We start from the raw sequence: 18,890 nt of genomic DNA on the forward strand, positions 1-18,890 counted from the left end.
AAAACATCTCTTTTATGATTCATCAAGAAAAATGGGCCTGACAAAGAGCACCATTAATGAACATGAGAGGAACTTTTTCACATGGAGCGCTACTCATGGGCCTCAGCCATCATAGGCACTCGCACTACATTTTGAAATATGACTCCTGCAGATATATTCATGTTCCTATTCAAATGTATGAATGCCAGACTGGACACTGTCCTCATGAATACACCAGCAAATATACAGCCTGAAATAGACGTCTTAGTCAGAGCTTTCCGAAGGTCTTCCTGCCAGCTGAAGGTAGGGCAGTAAACAGACACTGTGCACTGTAAGGTGATGCCCTGAGCCCAGTCCCTGAGAACGCCGTCACACAGGAGAGCAGGACAATGCTTGGGCAGCACACAGGGAGGGTAGGTAAGGCACTATGCATTTCAAGGAATAAGAAAGCTCACTTTAAATGTGAAATAACAGATACATTTATAAGCGTAGGAGTTCTTGGTATCCATGCAACACAGGAGGCCAGCAGCCAAAAGACACATTACACGGAAACATGGCAGTGTACAACACGTTTGGCATCGAGACTGCTTCCTTCTTCATGAGCATCCAATGGCGACATGCAACATGCACGTAATAGGTTCTCACGCAGGCGTAAACTGATATTTAAAGGCAAACATGCATCTCTCGGGTCATGCGGTATGAAGTGGTCTCAGGTGGCGTTCAGAAACATTATACCTTAGTCTTCATGAATTTAGAATGGCTCTTGTAGACCTCCACCTGCTTGAGCTCATCCTGCCTGTCATCGGGATGCAGCAGGCCACTGGTCTTTAACATCTGGACCTCATCCTCCAAGTCTCTGATGTTCCTCTCCAAGGAAGAGATCTTGGTGTCCTACACCAGCAACAGTAGGCGGGCAAAGTCAGCAAAGATAGCCAGAGTGCTTGGTCAGGTTAAAGAAAGGTCTAGCTCTACATATTATCATTCTGGTATGTTTATATTTCCTTAAGACCAAACACAATTGTCTTGGACGATGTTTAGAACAGGATGTAGCGACAGACTGTTCTAAACAGATGCCAACTAAAACAGACTAAATCTGGGGAGTCTGACATAGAACTTTGGACTCTGGACTTTAATAGGGCCTTACCTTTCTCACATTATCTCACCTTATAGTTATCTATCAAGTTATATATCTTAAATGTCTTAGATAGTGTACCCCTATTTCTGAGCAGAATGTCTGGGAAAACAGGCAGGCATCTGTGTGCAGCAAGGAAGTTTTCCTTTGCAGCATCTATGAGGGAATGGAAGGGTCTGTCATGGACGGGTCCTAAGGTTGTTAAGCTGCATGGGTTCAGACATACGTTAAATGCTAAACCTTGGAAGAGAAGAGCCAGGTAATTAAATAAATGGAAGCAGATTGCATGATGGCATCAGCACAAACCACAGTCAACGCATACGCATCTGACCTCTATTACATCCTCTGACATCAGCCGTGCTGCATGTACCACCCTAAACACACAAACACACATAGTCCAGGCAAACAGGAATGCATAAAGGTGCATAGAACACACACACACATACACACACGCACACACACACACACAAAGAATGAATGTATGAAAAGGCAAAGTATTTCAATGAACACTTTGAAAAACGTGGGACATTCAGGAATTTGGGATATCCCTCCAAACATAACCCATTAGTATAGTCTGTGTGACTGTTGCTAGGCATTTACATTGTGATGATTTGAGTTTATAAGCCATGTTCCAACTTTAATAACAAATTGCAATCCATTTCTGCTTCAGGGCACAGGGAGAAAAAACCTCACCCAGAGGAAAAGAAACGAGACAAACCCAAAGAAAAATATAGAGGGTAATATCAAAAACAAGATTACAAATAAAAAAATGAAAAAGCATTCAGTACAACAGGAATACATGTAAGAAAGGCTGGGCCTCAGAACGGCTGAAACATGACTGTATATGACAGCATTGCATTCCAAGCCAGGAGGAATGTATGATAGGGATTGAGGAAAACACAAATACTGTATATTTGTAGCACATGTTGAGTTGACAGAAGGATTAAGAGGTGAGCTCTCATTACTGTACCTGCCAGATAACGTCAGGATCAAAACAGAAAGGGGGGTTGGTGTTCTGTAATCACAAAATGGAAACACACACCACTTAGAAAAAGCAACGGACAACGCAGAAACTGGGACGAACACCGGACGAAAAACATACAGAATCTATACTCAACAGCGTAAACAGAGGACAGTTTCATCTAATCCTTCTGGTAATTTTTATTTGGCCTTTAAAATGAATGTAGTCTGAATGTACAATCGTGTGAGCATCCTAGCATATGTTTCGTCTGTTAATAGGCAGACAAATCTCAAAGTATGTGTGAAAAATAACTGTGGTTATGCTGTGAAGGAACCACTTTGAGAACAAGTGTTTGCTGAATGAACACTGTGTGTGTGTGTGTGTGTGTGTGTGTGTGTGTGTGTGTGTGTGTGTGTGTGTGTGTGTGTGTGTGTGTGTGTGTGTGTGTGTGTGTGTGTGTGTGTGTGTGTGGAGCTTTGCATGCAGACACATGTGGAGTCAACTGCATTTTTCACAGCTCTACGACTTCAAAGGGCTGAGATGCGAGTGAAAGCTTCCATATGTGACATTTGAAACAAATTGAATAAGTGCTCAACTCTGCATGGGCTAATAATGGCCTTTACACATGCATGGCAACCATACGGACACGAGGCAACAAAGGTTTTTTAGATTTTTTTTGTGCATGTATGTTTGTGTCTGCATTTACAAGGCAAGCCAGATCCTCTACTAGCGCTGGTACTCCAGCAGTGCACATCCATAGATAAAGCACTGTTGGTATGAAGCTGATAACACTCGACCAGACGAGAGGCTGCAAATGAAATGCAAACACTGCTCGATCGAGGTCACAACATCCCATTCTAATTCACAACACCAACCACAGTTCAAACTTGCTGACGTCAGACAGACGCCCTGAGTAACACATTGTTACTTCAAATGTTGAACGCTTTTGTCGAGTACCGGTCCACTGTCAGCCCTACCTTCATATCAATGACAGTCTGTAGAGCCCTGGTCTTGGCCGGGTCAGCCTGGAGCTGGTTCCGACGATGGAGCTCCTGGGGAGGGACTCGGTAAAAATAAGCCTGGCGACTCATCATCTTTAGCACTTTCCAACACCCACAGCTTCAGAGCCACTAAAGAAGATGATCAGTCTGACCAATTCCAGGGTCTGTCTTTTAAAAATGTTATCCTCTACTGTACATCCTTAATGCAAAAAAAAAAGAGCAAAAAGGAGCTGTTATGTTACCGGTCTGTTCGCCAGCAGAAAGGAGACTCAGCTATAGGTCATGTGAAGCTGTTATTTCTAATCTCGTTCTCTCTCTTCGAGATGCATCTGGCAGGCTAAAGCTCTTGCTTAGCAAAACTTTCTACCAGCACACATGCGCTACACTTCTTCTATCCATAATTAATGGTAACTCTGACCTACAACGATGCCCACACACGAGCACACACACATTCAAGCAAACGGGCACGTGCACACATATAAACACAGCCGATTAATAGGACTAGACCTTTCTGGAGAAGGAAAATGATGAGTTTTACTGTAACTCAATCAATGGAAAGCATTTCAAACAGTTACTGTATTTAAAACCTGGATTGACCGTCTCTCTAAAAGAGTCAGAACTAGTGACGACTGCAACCTTGTTTAGGCTTCATTCACATGTTAAATAAGCCAACATCTATCCAACACAACACAACCGTCATCAGCCTGACCACCATTCAACCTGTAGGCTCTGACTCTTCGTCTCAAGGGGAAGATATCTGCTATCACAGCAGCTATCACATATCGGTGCAGGTATGAGTGAGCTCAGAGCAAAGATGTGAATTACACGGCTTTGTTGTATTCTGGTGTTAATTAACTCAACATTATATGACTTTTATAAAGAGTTATTTAACTCATGAACACATGAACATGTTCCCACCCACACAGCAGCACATGTTCACACTCCGAAGCCACGCAGCACAGCCACTGTCTGGTCTGCTGGCCTTTTTCACAAATGAACATCTGTGTAACAGGATGTCAGACACATGAAAGGTGGTTTGATATATTCACAAATGAGCAAGCTATGGAAAAAAGAAAACCTTGAAAGGTGCATAATCATCAGGTCATTAATAACATGACCTGCTTAGTTTATTTATTCATTTATTTATTTTATCACAAACTCACAGGTGTGACTGGGGCTGACTCTGTATAATGGCAGTGGTGTGAGATTCCTATGGTGAAAAACAAAACTGAAGATTGAAATGGGTCACTTTTACGACGCTCCCTAACAACTCCTGTAGTGTTCAGACATTCAATTACTTTGCTCTCTCCACTGCATCGTCATCTTTGGTGATTTAGAGGTGATCAAAACTGGGAAACGCCTTTCCAACATTTCCCACAACTGGGAAACGGTGACTTCAACCCGTTCTCATACCAACTATTACATCTGTGATTGCTGTTAATGCATGAAATGTCACCCAAATCATTTACTCTGCATTCAAATGAAAATACGTCTCCATGATTTTGTTAAAGCCATATACTCTGATTATAATTTGAACACATTTGACTGCATACCACTTGCTCCTGTTGCAAACTGTGCTCATAGACTATAATTGATGGCAGATGTCGCAGGTTGCGTCGCTATCTCGGATGGATGGATTTATTAACCAAAAGAATTGTAAATAAATCCCTGTGAGTTAAAATGAGAGTAGACAAGGGCCTTATCTTCTCGTCCATGTCATTGTGGATAAGGAGGGATTACTGCTGTCACAGCACGCCTCCCACAGACTGAATGCCCACTGCTGCCACAATCCTAATCTCCTACTGACGATATATGTATGAATGTGTCACTGTGACTGTGTGTGTGTTAGCCTTGTATCTGTCCTGTGGGGAGAGTGTGTATGAACTTCTTATCAACAATGGTTGGAGTACAGTTAGAGTACAATGGGGGAAATTAAGTCATGCGAGAGAGCATGTCATCAAAGACCGTCTTCTCTGTTCCACATGTGTCAGAGGACCGAGCATATGGTATGAATAGGATCAAACGTAACACTATAGCAATAAGTGCCGGCATCCTGAATGAAGGATACGGTCAAAAGGTTCAATTCTAGCCTGAAGGCAATGGTGTCATGTATGCCATGCGCAAACTAGAACATGAACAGATTCTGCATACACACACACACACACACACACACATTCATCAATCACATTCCCATCCCTTCTCCATCAGGGAGAAAAAGGAAACACATTGGCTTGCCACAAATGTGAAAATGTGTCCTTTCAGCTCAAAAGCTTGAAAGAGCAGTTTGAAAAGACAAAGGGAAAATAAGAGGGAAAGCCTTTCTTAGGAATAGGGAGGGGTGTGTGTGTGTTTCTGAGTATTTACAGTGGTCTTCTTATGTTAGTTGGGAGGGGCTTCATTAGTGGAGGCTGAAAGACGCCCTACAAAGCTACACCCAAGTAAGGCTTTTCACCGGTTATCCTGCACCACAACAGACAGCTTATCAGTCCGGGGAGAAAGAAGGAGAGCATGGCAAACTGTGATGGATAGAGAAACACATACAGGCCGAAAGGCTGATGGACGAGAAAAGAGCCGATAAGTCGGTGGCATGAGAAAGTGAGCAAAAACGAGAAAAAAGAGATTACAAAAAAAGACAGATTTGCTGACATGAACTTCCACTTTTCCTCAACATGCAGGCACTAGAAAGTTTTTAAAAGCTACATTTCTAAAGTTTCATTAATGTTTGGGAGAGGATGCGGGGGCTGACGGACAGAGCATGCCAAAAACAGCAGCAGGACTTCTGAAGCAAGTCGTACTATAGAAAAAACAGAGGAGCCATAAGTGCTTTGCCATTACACTAAAGCAATGTCAAATACTCTCCATCTAACACTGATATGTCTTCATATACAGTAGGGGACCCGACTCTAGGGCCCCTAAGGACCATGTGAAGTATGCAGTACGATATGTATGAAAGTAAATATGCCATCTCCAAGAAGAAATCTCACAGAGAGTGTGCATGTGTGTGTGTGTGTGTGTGTGTGTGTGTGTGTGTGTGTGTGTGTGTGTGTGTGCACGCCCTTGGCAGCAGGTCAGGGCTGTGCAGGAACAGACCAGTGGTGCGGCTGTTATTATTGGGTCTATGGGGACCTGGCAGCTGGGGAGAGCCGATTAGGCCCAGATTTTATGCCGTTCAGTGTGTGTGCGTGTGTGTGTGTGTGTGTGTGTGTGTGTGTGTGTAACAATCACGCATAACTTAGGCTCACTGTGCATGTAACCAACATACTAGTAAAATTCTAACAGAACACTGCCACTTTGTGGAGATTATTGGTACTGCCAGTGGGTTCATTTCATCTCAAGAGCCAAGTGAAGGCTGACATACATGTGGCAGGGCCTCTATGTTGGGCTGTGCAGCTAAGAGTTCCAACAGCCAACCAATGAGCAGGAAACACAAGCCATACACACACACACTATACATCCATACAAACCGCACACCAGCATGTCCTACACACATAAACACAAGGCAGAGAAAGGGGAAACGACCAAAAGACATTTCAATTCTCTGATATTCATCATACAAACGTATACTGAATATATGCATCACAATATATATGCATACATCTAAACATTTAAGGTGATCATTTCTCTTCAAACCACCAGAAAATAGCAAACAAAAAAAAAAAAAAAACATCAGCCATGTTTGAAGGATAAATAAAAGCCGAGGTAAACTGAAAATGGAGGCATTTATTATCCCAGTGCAAGCTAAACAAGCTGGGTCATTTAAGAGAGAGTAATGGACGCGGTAATGAAAGGCAGTTGGGCTGGTTTCCTTTGGAGCTAATCACAGAAGCTAAGAGTAGTGCCCCTTAATAGAGGCAATGGCTGCACTAGTGCAAGTGTAAGGCCACATTATGTTTATGTATCAGAGTGGAACACCGACACGTGAACAAAAGGCAAGAGGCCTTCTCAGGAAGTAGACTGCTTCTTACAGTTACATGAGTGCATAGAAACCCTTCAATTAATCTGTATTGGGCCCAACGCCACACACTCACATTCCACACCAACCACAACCACATCATACTGTCAGACTATTTGACTACGCTTCACCACAATGTTAATAAACTACAGTTTGAAATCCCCCAAATTTGAATGTTGAATTTCCAAGTGTCTGACGGTGTATTTTCACTACAATAAAATGTGGAATAGTAACTCAGTTACTAGGAAATATTTGGATTTCATCATTTACTTCTAGCACATAAAACAACTTTGACAGTGAAGAATCACAACATGAATCGTTATTTTTAATGCTTCCCTAATCCTCATTTTAATATGTATATTTTGGAATGAGCCTAGTATAATTATTAAACACGTGTACACAATTTACTATATACACGATAAACATACTACTACAAGTAGCAATTGAAATAGCTCTACAGCAAATTATGAACAATCAGTCTAGTGCCATCTACATGTTTGTTTCACTGTAAACCAGGATTTAAGTTTGGCTTAAAAATAGAAAAATCAACTGTTCCACTTAAGCTCTAATCAGTTCAACTCTTTCCCTTTCACACAGACACACACACACACACACTTATATATACAGAGAGACACCCCCATCACACCATTTCAACCTCAGAGGAGAGGGGACCAGAAGGAGACGAGGGGGGAAAAACCAAAGAACAACAATCGCCTCTCTTTTCAATCAGGGCGGTCAGAGTGTTTTCCCTCATTAATCATACATTAATATTCAGACAAACACAGCCTGTTTTTCTACCTAAGAAAAACACTCCTTTCTCCCATCTCTCCGTCTCTCACCTCTCTGACCCGCTCACCCCCTCCTCCTCCACTGCACCCACAGTGTGTGTTAAGCTGTCAAGCAGTTAAAAATAGCACAGCACACATAGTGTATATGTGAACAGGTACTCACCTCTTACACACTGAGCATAGTTAGGTCCCTACGCGCATGCATGCACACGCACACGCACACACACACACACACACACACACACACACACACAATCACACACAGCAGTGGTTGCATTAGCATGGGTGGAAACACCCACGCTCCCCTCTGACAAAATCATCACAGTGACCAGACACCCTACAAGGATATCCCATCAGCCACCGGCAGCCCGGCAGGGCGTGTCCTCGGTAGGAACGCTAAGCCGACGGGCCCCAGATGTGCATGCATGCAGACACACACACACACACACACACAATCATTCTGACTGGGCATGGAAGACAAACAACATAGACAGAAAAACAAGAACATCGTGACATAAACAATAGCAGAGGCAAGCACAGATACGCACACACACACACACACACACACACACACACACACACACACACACACTGACAGAGAGCAGAGAAATTAAAGACTAAGAAGATTTAGGAGTTAAAAATAAACAAGGCGGGAGTCAGGAGTGCAGAGCAGGATACAAACACACCTGCGCTACACCACTGCTCAAAGGAGGGCTGGGGCTTTTAAAGTCAATCAAATTCAAATTCAATTGTCTCTGAGGGGAAAAAACAGGAGCGACTGGACCTAATTATTAATCTAATTATTATTTAGATAATAAATATAATATATTGTAATGCATAAAAAGCTCACTGCATGCCGGATGCTGTAGAAGAAATGCAATTTATTCTACAGCATCAACAGCACAACACACACAAACCGAGTGGTATTGTAAAACTGCATGGCTGAACACAGGCTTAGTGCTCTCCGTATGCTAATCTGGCCCATTGATAAGACCTGCTGAGCTGCTTTCTGCTAGGTGTACACACACACACACACACACACACATGTGCACACATACACATAAACATAGAACATGGATTAAAAACATTTGCATAGCAAAATGTTGTTGATTCCGCCGCCTCACACACCGACGCTCTGCTGACGATGCTAAGTTAACTTCATTGAACTTGTGTGCGGCAGCAGCAGCAGCAGCAGCATTGAGGGTAGTGTTCTTCTGTGTTGTTATAGAGCAGCGCCATCTTGTTGAGCCTGCTGGTTAGTGCATCTGGTCTAGCTTGTCTCATGATCACATAGTGCTACATAGTGGTGGTACGTTAAACAAACGCCTCCCGGAAGAACAGTTCAGTCCGGTGCTCGGGGGGGGGGATTGTAAGTGGAAAAAAGAGCTCAGGATAAATTTGTTCAATCTGATTGGATTAAATGCACTGGCAATCTTTTTACTTGCAACAATTATATAGAACAAAGCCACAGTTTATTTTAATCTGGCAAGATGGCATGAAAGTAATTTATTCAGTAAAAGGGGGGATAACACCTGCACACCACTCCATGCCACAATTTATTCAAGGACAACCTTTCCATCCTGCTTGGATCTTCATCAGGTCGGAATATTTTAACAGAAGGAAAAAACACGCCCATGTTTATACATAATGCACACCAATCAGGAAACCAGCTCCATGGCAGGTGTGGTTCCTCAAAAACACAGCAACACAAACTCTACACGTCCAAATACCAAACCTCTTCAACAGGATGTCGTGTTCATCATCACAAAGTCAAACAGATGAAAATATATGTTTTATTCTGTAGAACAAAAAATATTATGTTTATTTTTAGAGAAAGTGTTTGATCTCTTGATTCAGAGCTTTAGGTGTGTGGGTCGGAAGAGTAAAATATAATAGCTTTCTCTTCTCTTTTCTTGTGAAACAGGAAGGTAGGAGACTGGTGTCAGACCTACATAGAAAAGATACTGACTAGTGTTCCTTCTTGGATGGCTAATCTTTCCATCCTCTACACCTGAACAAAGCCTCCCCATCAGCCAGAAGAATCTGCACAGGACAAAGTGACTATGACAAACATCAGATCAATGAGAAAACGGATTTAAGGAAAGGGGATATGAAGAGAGTTCAGCACTGTTATCCAGGAAGAATTCCATTTTTATAAAAGAGAAACCTCCAGCAAAACATGGCCCGAGTATGATTTAAATACCCTGTTATTATATTTTTACTCTGCAGACTCTGACACCTAAAGGACTACGTATGATATCAAACACTTTCTCTTCATATATATATATATATATATATATATATATATATATTGTTCTGTTTGACTGTGATGATGAACATGACATCCTGTTGAAAAGGACACATTTTAGAAAGAATAGAAAAAAGAAAGAAAGAACAAGATAAGGACACGTTTTGATATTTGGATGTATTGTTGAGGAACCACACCTGCCATGGAGCTTGTTTCCTGATTGGTGTATTATGTATAAACATGGGTGTGTTTTTCCCTTCTGTTAAAATGTTCTAACCTCACAGATCCAAGCAGGATGGAAACGTCCTTAAATAAATTGTGGCATGGCGTGGTGTGCAGGCATTATTCCTCATTTTTCTGAATCATGCTGTACCTCCGTGATGTGCGTATAATTCATCTCTCGAACTATGAAAGTCATTCACGGAATATGAAACGCTGATTCTGCAACATTGTTTCAGTAAAACATGCTTCTCCTTTTTTTACCTTATCCTTTCTTTGATTTTGGACACATTTTGATTTTTGTTTTATTTGTCTTGTACGATGATGATCAGATTTATGTTATTTTGTGAATAAAAGCGAAGCAATCATTTTAATCTGGCAAACTGGCTAGAAAGTAATCAATGCAGTATCATATTTAGATGCTTATTCTGGATGTTTTTGATTAGAACATGCTCAGGTTTTTTCACTGCTAACCTAAAAATCCCTAACCATCATAGAACCTCCATGACTGTAAGACTAGCTTTGCTTGTTAGCCAGGAGAACAAGGTTTACTAACATACCTTTGTTGTGTTATCCAGGCTATATTTAAATAATTAAAGTAATCCAATGTATAATCTTTTCAGGGGCAATATTGAAATAGTTTGGACCAGCACCATCTACCTCATTGGATGACTGACTAGCATTTACCATTTAAATATGTTGACTTGGAGTGTTTAGGGCCACTAAAATATGAATTCCCTTACATCTCTCAAGTACTGGCTAAAAAAAAGTAATTGCTTTGGATTATCAACGTGATTGTGTACTATGACTTGCAATATAGAAAAGAACCTATAAAATATCAACATGCTGATAAAATCCGTTTGATACTACATATGAATGTTTCGGGTACATAACCACTGACCACTTAAAACTTATGAGGAAGAAAAACCCACCTCTCTCACATGCATGTTCTCCAGCTGTGCTTCAGCCTCCTGTGCCGCCATGGTTATAATGCCTGTCCGCTGTCCTCGACACCAGTGTCCCTGACCTTGACCTTGACCTTGGCCCTGGCCCTGACCCTGACCTTGGCCCTGGCCCTGACCCTGACCTTGGCCCTGGCCCTGGCCCTGAAGCATCTCCAGCAGTCTCTGAATGCTCTCATCCCGGGCGCCCAGAGTCTGTTTCTGAGAATCGATTCTCATCTCCATCTCTTCCATGGTCTTCCTCAGCAGCAACATCTCCTTGGCCTGCCGCTCATGCTCCGACTGCAGCCGGAAGACATTCTCCTCTGATGGATCCAGGGGAGGAGGTGAGGAGAACCCGTCACACCCAGGCACCTGGCAGGGGCTGCGGGGCCGGATTGAACTCGAGCTGGGCCCTACCACCGGACCTTGGCTAGGAGTGTAGAAGGGCTGATTTGGGCTGTTCCTCGGCCCCGGCTGAAGGGTGTTAGCAGGGCTGATTCTTTGTGTCGCTATTGCGGTGTTACAGCCGTAGCCAGGACTGTGAATGATGATATCCGCTTCCTGTTGCCTTGGATTGTAAGTGTTGGATGGGCTGGCTCTTGGGCTGTTCTTCGGCCCAGGACTGTGCAGGTTGCTGGAGCTTTGTCTGGGGCTGTGGCCAGGACTGAGTCCCCCTCTGTGGTCCTGGTCTGTATGGAGATCTCGATAAGAGCCAGTGTTCCCCTGTTGTCGCTGTTGCTGCAGGCGACTGTTCATCTCCCTGTGGGCCCTCAGCTCCTCCTGAAGCTCCTGAACTGTCAACGGAAGCTGCTACACAGAGAGAAAGATCAAGCACCCATCATCAATAAGTGTACAAACACACAGACATATATTACAAATACCTAAACACATGATGCCACACACATGTAAAGAATATAGAGGGGAGTACATAAGACAGACCTTGTTTCTTCTAATATCCCCAGGCTGCAGCAGGGAGACGGGACATGAGAAAGACACACGCATAAAGCCAAAATAGAAAAAGATAGAAAAGATATACCCTTGAATATCAAACCATTATGTAGATGACATCAAGCTGTTGGGTGATGATTACATGCTTTAGCCACAAGGGGGAGAGATTTCACTTCAACACAGAGAATGCATAGAAGCTACTGAAAGCAATACATGACTTGGGTTTTGTTGAGGGGTATGAACATCAATGGGGTGCAAGACAGGATGAAGGTTGATGTTTCATCAGATGAACACTAATTTGTGATTTATAAAAGGAAAATAAAAATGACCTCAAAGAGAATCAAACCAGTTACTGGATTTGTTACTTATTAATACAGTTACTAGACTAAATGAGCCGTATAATCATTAGTCAATTGATAAATAAATTGGCAAATCAATAACTATTCAAGAATACAATAACAGCATTTGCAAAAAAAACTGGGCAAACTGATAAAAGATCTTTGCCTTGATTTAATTGTATTGGTTTAAACAATGTCTGTTTAAAGATCAACTAAAGAGGTTTTATTGATGCAATTACTAATTTATTATCTCAATCTATTTACCACTTGGAATCATGGAAATGCCACAAATAGCCCCGTGTTGCTAGGGATGGTACATTCCACCCAACGTTCCTGCTTTAGCTGCATGTTGTTGTGTTACAAAATACAATATGCTGATTTACATCCACAGCTTGCAGCTTTCCTGTCTGTCAAATGGAAATGCATTGTGTCCTTGAAAACCCTGGGCACAAGGCATTCTCGAAGGCTGACTTATCAAGGTAAGAACAGGCTGTAAGGCAATCAAACAAACCAGACACACACGCACACACACAGCCTCTTCATCAACAGTTCGTCATGGATGCATTGACACAAACACTATACGGAAGTTAAATGACTAATCTTTTTAATCTGCATCAAGATATTACTAATTGGTCCTGAAGTATTCTGCCTGCTCTGCTCCAGAGTCCAGGAGGTGGGGAGTGCCAAGGAGTTGAGATGTAGGAGGGAGGCGAGGGTGAACAAGGATAATCAATGCAACAAGATAACACTGAATATCAAGTCAAGAGTGGGTGGACAATCATCCACACAAACACACACACACACACACACACACACACACACACCAAACAAACAGATGGTTCGAGGACAACTGTGGTCACTGCAGCTGAGAGAAAAGGTGACATTCTTCATGCTAATTACAAAGTTCTCTTGTCAGACAGAACTCTTCCCAGACTGTCTCAAAGGGCAAAACACCGGAGGAAATGGAGGCGGGAAAAAAAACAGGAGGAAGGTGATAATAGGGAAGGTGGATAGAGGTGATAAGGGAAAACAAGGGAACAGCAGATATGAGTTAGAATGTCATCTTATGCATGAGGTACAGCTTTTTGCGATTTCAGCGTAAACAAGTAAGAAATTGGGCTAATTTCTGACTTTGATGGGGCTGTAAACATTCTGAGAGACTGTTAAGATTTCCATTGAGAGACAGAAGTGGTTGGGAACATCTTAAAGAGTGATGTTGCTCTGACAGCCCCGATCATTATTAGCCGGAGCTGAACTATCCATGAGTGTGTTTCTGTATGAAAGCAGGGGAGTAAAGGAGTGAGTAATATAATGTTTCATAATGAATAATATTTTGTAGATACACAAGCTGTGGTGAAGCAAACTGACTTGGGAACAGCAACAATACAGCTGAACTACTAAACTAAAATTGCACACATCACGTACGTCACATTGATTGTCTGTATTAATTTCCTTTCATTATAGATGATGTGAAATAAGGTGCTGTTAATTCAGATCCAGGATCGTTGAGTTCAGCACAACTGCAGGCTACGTATGAGGAGGACGCATCATAACCGTATTTATCCAATGGGGACTTTTCCAATTCAACTGTTCCCCAGGATATTTAAATTATGTCAAATTTGATCCTATTAATAAAATGAACTAGTTCTGCTCCTAGTTGGCTATAATATGATATCGACACCTATGCTTTCATTCTTTGAATGTGTATAAGAGTTAGGTGATCATTCTGTACTGTGAGTAGAAGTAGATAAAAGAAGGAAAGGGTGATGGGAAAAAAGACAGAAGAAGTATAAGTGTGTTAGCATGGGGGAGACCAATGAGCCAACACTTGAAATAATGGAATGTACTCGTTGAATGGGTCTGTCGCCTCAAAGAGTCGAGCTGAGACAAACTCATCCATCTATCCCAGACGGGGCCGAGTGCCTGCAGATACACATGACTGGTAACGTTGACTGCCACGCTCCATTTTAATGCCACAGACATGAGAACCTCAGCATCAGTAGTGCAGCAGCAAACACATGTAACGTCTACAAACCTTCCTGATGTCCCTCTGGCATTTACTGGGTGGTGAGTGCTGTGTGTAGCTCGTTGTGTACCTGTGTGTGAATTGTGTGCACTTCATGCAATTTTAGCATACAAATCTGCTTGCTGAGGAAGCATTTTGAGAAAGATGTATCAATTGAGAATATATAAAGCTGCACAGCAATTACAATGTTGCTGAAGGATAAAGTTACTCTTTATTTTTTCAAACTTTCTTTTTTGTGATGTTGAAATCACAGGAGAGCTGTGTGTGTGTGTGTGTGTGTGTGTGTGTGTGTGTGTGTGTGTGTGTGTGTGTGTGTGTGTGTGTGTGTGTGTGTGTGTCACAGTGTCCTCACACTGTATGACAATGTGAGATGAAAAAGCTATAAATGCAGTGGTGGCTCCTTGGTTATGAGAGGTGTCAGATGAAAGAGTGCAGATATAATTAAGGGTTTTGCATGCTTGTGTGAGTGGGAGAGAGAGAGAGAGAGAGAGAGAGAGAGAGAGAGAGAGAGAGAGAGAGAGAGAGAGAGAGAGAGAGAGAGAGAGAAAAGGAGCAAGAGAGAGTAATAAGGCTATTCAAAGGAAATTACATCCGGTTGCATATTGCAAAGAGGATGAAATAAATATCAAGAGAATGCTTCTTCTTTTTTCTCCTCCAGACAAACACAGACACATGAGGAAGTAAATTGCCACACAGACAAATTGAGAAAAAGAAGGCTGGTGAGGCTGAAAAGAGAAGGAAGGCAAACAAGGAAAGAGCTGATATACAGCAGAGAGTCAGACAGATGGATAACGCCTCAGACTTAGTGGGACGGACTCCAGGGAGAGGTGGCACAGGACAGACTGGTCACCATCCCTTCAGGAGTAGCTGCAGGCTTTTTTAGAATCTGACTAACACTGCTGAATAGCTGCCATGTTCCCATGGAAACACAGACAGCGGTGAAACTGACAAGCATCTTTTCAAATGAACTGCATGGAAACCTTTCTATGCAACCTTGAAGACAGGAACAAAAGGTATGATGTGAGAGGCATAAAACGTGCAGGAGAGATGGGCGGGTTGTCCAAAAAAATCAGAATGTGACGCGTGAGCAGACAAGTTTTTGTGTAAAAATGAGATTCGCACCATTTGAAAAATGTGATCCCCGCTCACAAAGACTTGCTCGTGCTACAGTTACTTCATGTTGAATACTGAAATTGTTGAGCATTTGATGCAGTGCTTGTGTTTTGTTCACAGCCATTCAACAATGATCTCCAACGTGGAAATATAGCATTTTTTTAAAACATCTTTCTCACCTGCAAATCCTCGTGGTTAACCCTGTACGCGTCCTTCAGAACCGAGGTCCTCACTCCATCCTCCCGCCTAACCCCCTTGTCTCTTTTCACATCTGGGCTCCAGAAGTTAACATTGTTCATGCTGGGGCCCGTCCTCCCATCCTTCCCTACATCCAGTTCTCTCCTCAGGTTGTCATTCTCCCTCTGCAGCTCCCTCAGCTGAGACTGGAGATCAATCGAGGGACCCTCCCCCCGTCCAGCCGAATCCAGTACCTGTGGATGTCTCGCAGACTGGCGGCGAAAACTGGAAGTCCTTGCAGGGTGCAAAGTCTGGTCTGCACTGGGGTCTGACGGGTGATGTAGCCCAGAGGAGGTGATATTAGGAGTGCTGCCCATAGCCGTTGTTCGGTTAGGGTAGGATGAGCGGCTGGTGTTCCTCCCCAGTGTCATGGTGCCTTTGGGGTACCCACCAGAGGGTTCCAAGGAATCTCGCTCAGAGGGGTACATGGTGCCTGAAGTGGCATAGGCAGCACTCAAAGACTGGATGTTCTCCATGGACAGGGTTTTACCCCCTGGAGCTGTCGCTGAACCTTTGTTTGCTGATGTGCAGGATTTGGTCTTTGAACCTGGCCTTGACACCGACCCCTGACCTCCAGCCAATTTAGATGCTGGTGCAGGCACACCCCCGGACACAGAGCCTGGTTCTAGCCCTGAGCGGGAGCCTGGTGCTGAGCTTACAGCCTGTTTGCCTTTCCCCTGTTTTGTGGATCTGGAAAAGCGTGAATGAGATGTGCTGCCATCAGTGTGCCCACTACTCTTTGGGCCAGTCGACAGCTTGCTCTGCGCAGGCTTGGCTCTAATATTTAAAGGCATATTTCATATGGCAAAAGTGGACTTCTGAGAAGAAAATGTTAAGGTTGGGAATATGTTCATGTCCCTTTATGGAACCAGAATTGATAACCAGGTTTAGAATAAAGGCCACCTCTCTGCCTCTCAGTTTTCATCTGTTCATGCCTGTTTGCTTACAGCTTGAGGCCGAGTCTCATTTAGTCCTATTTGAATGAATAGGCAGAATAAAATGGAGGTGACTGTTGGCTAGAGGACTTCCAGACAAACAGGCCAGAGGTCGTGTGGTTTCAGCTGTAGTGTAGGACATCATGGATGCTAGGCAGGTGAAAGAAAGACAAACATTGACAGGAAGAGCAATTGTAAGAAATATATCACAAGCAGTATCACTACATCAGAGCTATGGGAAATAAGCAAGACCATGAGTCCCCAACGGCATGGTTCACTGATCTAGTGAAAAAACTTACTACAGTACTCTGTAATCCTCTCTGATGTGAGTGATGGGAGGGCAGCACATCCGTGTCTGTTTAATCACCGCACTATAGATTAGTGGTGTAGCATATTAGTGGCTTGTCATTCGTTATGTAGAGAACGCCTTGCACAGCCACAATCACCACAGTAGATGGTTCATGTTTTTAAAAAGCAAGGAGATGGACATGCTTCAGCACCATGGACAGCACTCAGCCTACCACCATAAAGCACATGGATTCTGATGGAACCTGAGCAGGTTGCTTCAGACAAGTATAGGTAAAAATATCCCCAGGAAATCAAAGTAAGCACAAGCCAGTCCATGATGGACCAGATATTGGGGACTGTCTGCAAAGCAGAGGCAAATCCAAATCATAATCCCTCCTCTAATCCAAGAGGATTGGGTGCTTTGAGTCATGATGCAACTGAGAGATTGGTTAAGTCTGCTTGTCAGTCATAACATAGCTGTCAATCCCTTATCCATCATTGTAGCAGACAATGAATGTAGCCTTATGTGCAGCAATGGAACAATCACATCCGTGTCTCATCCCCCCCCCCTATTCTGCAATTATACCAAAGACAAATCAACGATGGCGATTCAAATAAAAAAGACAAAGATAAACTCTTGAAAAAGGAACACGTTAGCTTGCTACCATTGAAGCCTCGTCTACACATCATTTACATCAGTTGCATGAAGATGGAGGTCTGTGCAGCCGGTCACTTTCGAAGGGCACGCGCCAGTTTTACGCAGCTGTACAACTCCTCGCCAAACCATAGTGACCAAAAGACGAGAACGACGTATTACGATACAAAAATAAAACAGCTGTTACAGAGTACGAAACGTCTCACTTCCCCTCAAACCTCCCTTACTTGCGAGTTGGCAGACAGCTGTTGCTGCGAAGAGAAAACTCGAGTCACCACCCGAACTGCAACAGCGTAACTCGTCGGTCTGCATGGTTAACGTCCCTCCGCCCAACAAGCGGCCAAGCGGCCGGACAAACTAGAAAGTAGTGCGCATATTTCACCGGTGGCACGAGTGGAACAGCCGTTGTGCATGCGACTACGCAGCCTGGTGGACGGACACCCGAATAACTCTACTACGACCACGGCATGGAGGATTAGTTTCTTGCTCATATGCACACGGCTACATGACTACGAGCTAGTACCTTACATAATAATTAATCTGTCGCACACATTAATAGCGGTTCTATTTGTTTAAATCATGTTGTCAAATGATGCCGCGAAGTCCAGGTGTTCACGTGGAAACGTGTGCGCTTCGGCTTACCGGACAGGCGACTCTCCATCACCGTGAACTCCCGACAGTAACCCGTCCGACCTCGGAGCGGGCTCCATGGTTTCATCGGCTCAGCTCTCTGATGACCTGTCCTGCCATCGGGTCCGCGTGGGCGCGCTCTCCCGAGCTGGCGCGTGCGCGGCCAGCGTGGTGGGGCAGCGCGAGTCGCAACGATGGGAGGGTTTCTTTTTTTTCCTTTTTTTTTCATACACTATACCTTCATGAGTGTGTTGGCAGCGCGCTTGCAAGGTCTGAGCTTAACGAACCCATTTTTAAAGACATACAATAATAATAATTTGCCAAATAAGTTCAATTAAATACAAAAATATGAATTTAATACTTATTTCATCTATTCTTATTTGATCTTATATAGGATTGAGCCACAGGTTTTAATTGTGTTTACCTGTGTAACTTTTGAGGAGGACATTGGAAGACTTACAGCTGCTGTTCAGTTCACTGTTTATCCACTTAGTGT

General features: G+C 43.3%; 1 protein-coding gene across 1 annotated transcript in view; it reads right to left on the minus strand.

The window, feature by feature from the left end:
• The window catches only part of LOC311016637 (ERC protein 2-like), a 147,562-nt gene extending 128,967 nt beyond the window's left edge, over nt 1–18,595 (minus strand). The window contains exons 1-7 of the mRNA XM_084014475.1: nt 18,407–18,595; nt 15,829–16,971; nt 12,164–12,187; nt 11,344–12,034; nt 11,213–11,307; nt 2,082–2,126; nt 715–870 (exon numbers count right to left, since the gene is read on the minus strand). Of these exons, the coding sequence (XP_083870601.1) occupies nt 715–870; nt 2,082–2,126; nt 11,213–11,307; nt 11,344–12,034; nt 12,164–12,187; nt 15,829–16,680 (1,863 nt within the window). The 5' untranslated portion in view covers nt 16,681–16,971; nt 18,407–18,595. The remainder of the gene's footprint in view (nt 1–714; nt 871–2,081; nt 2,127–11,212; nt 11,308–11,343; nt 12,035–12,163; nt 12,188–15,828; nt 16,972–18,406) is intronic.
• Nucleotides 18,596–18,890: the final 295 nt, after the last annotated feature.

This window comes from Eutrigla gurnardus, assembly GCF_963514095.1.
Source record: "Eutrigla gurnardus genome assembly, chromosome: 8".
NCBI lineage: Eukaryota > Metazoa > Chordata > Actinopteri > Perciformes > Triglidae > Eutrigla > Eutrigla gurnardus.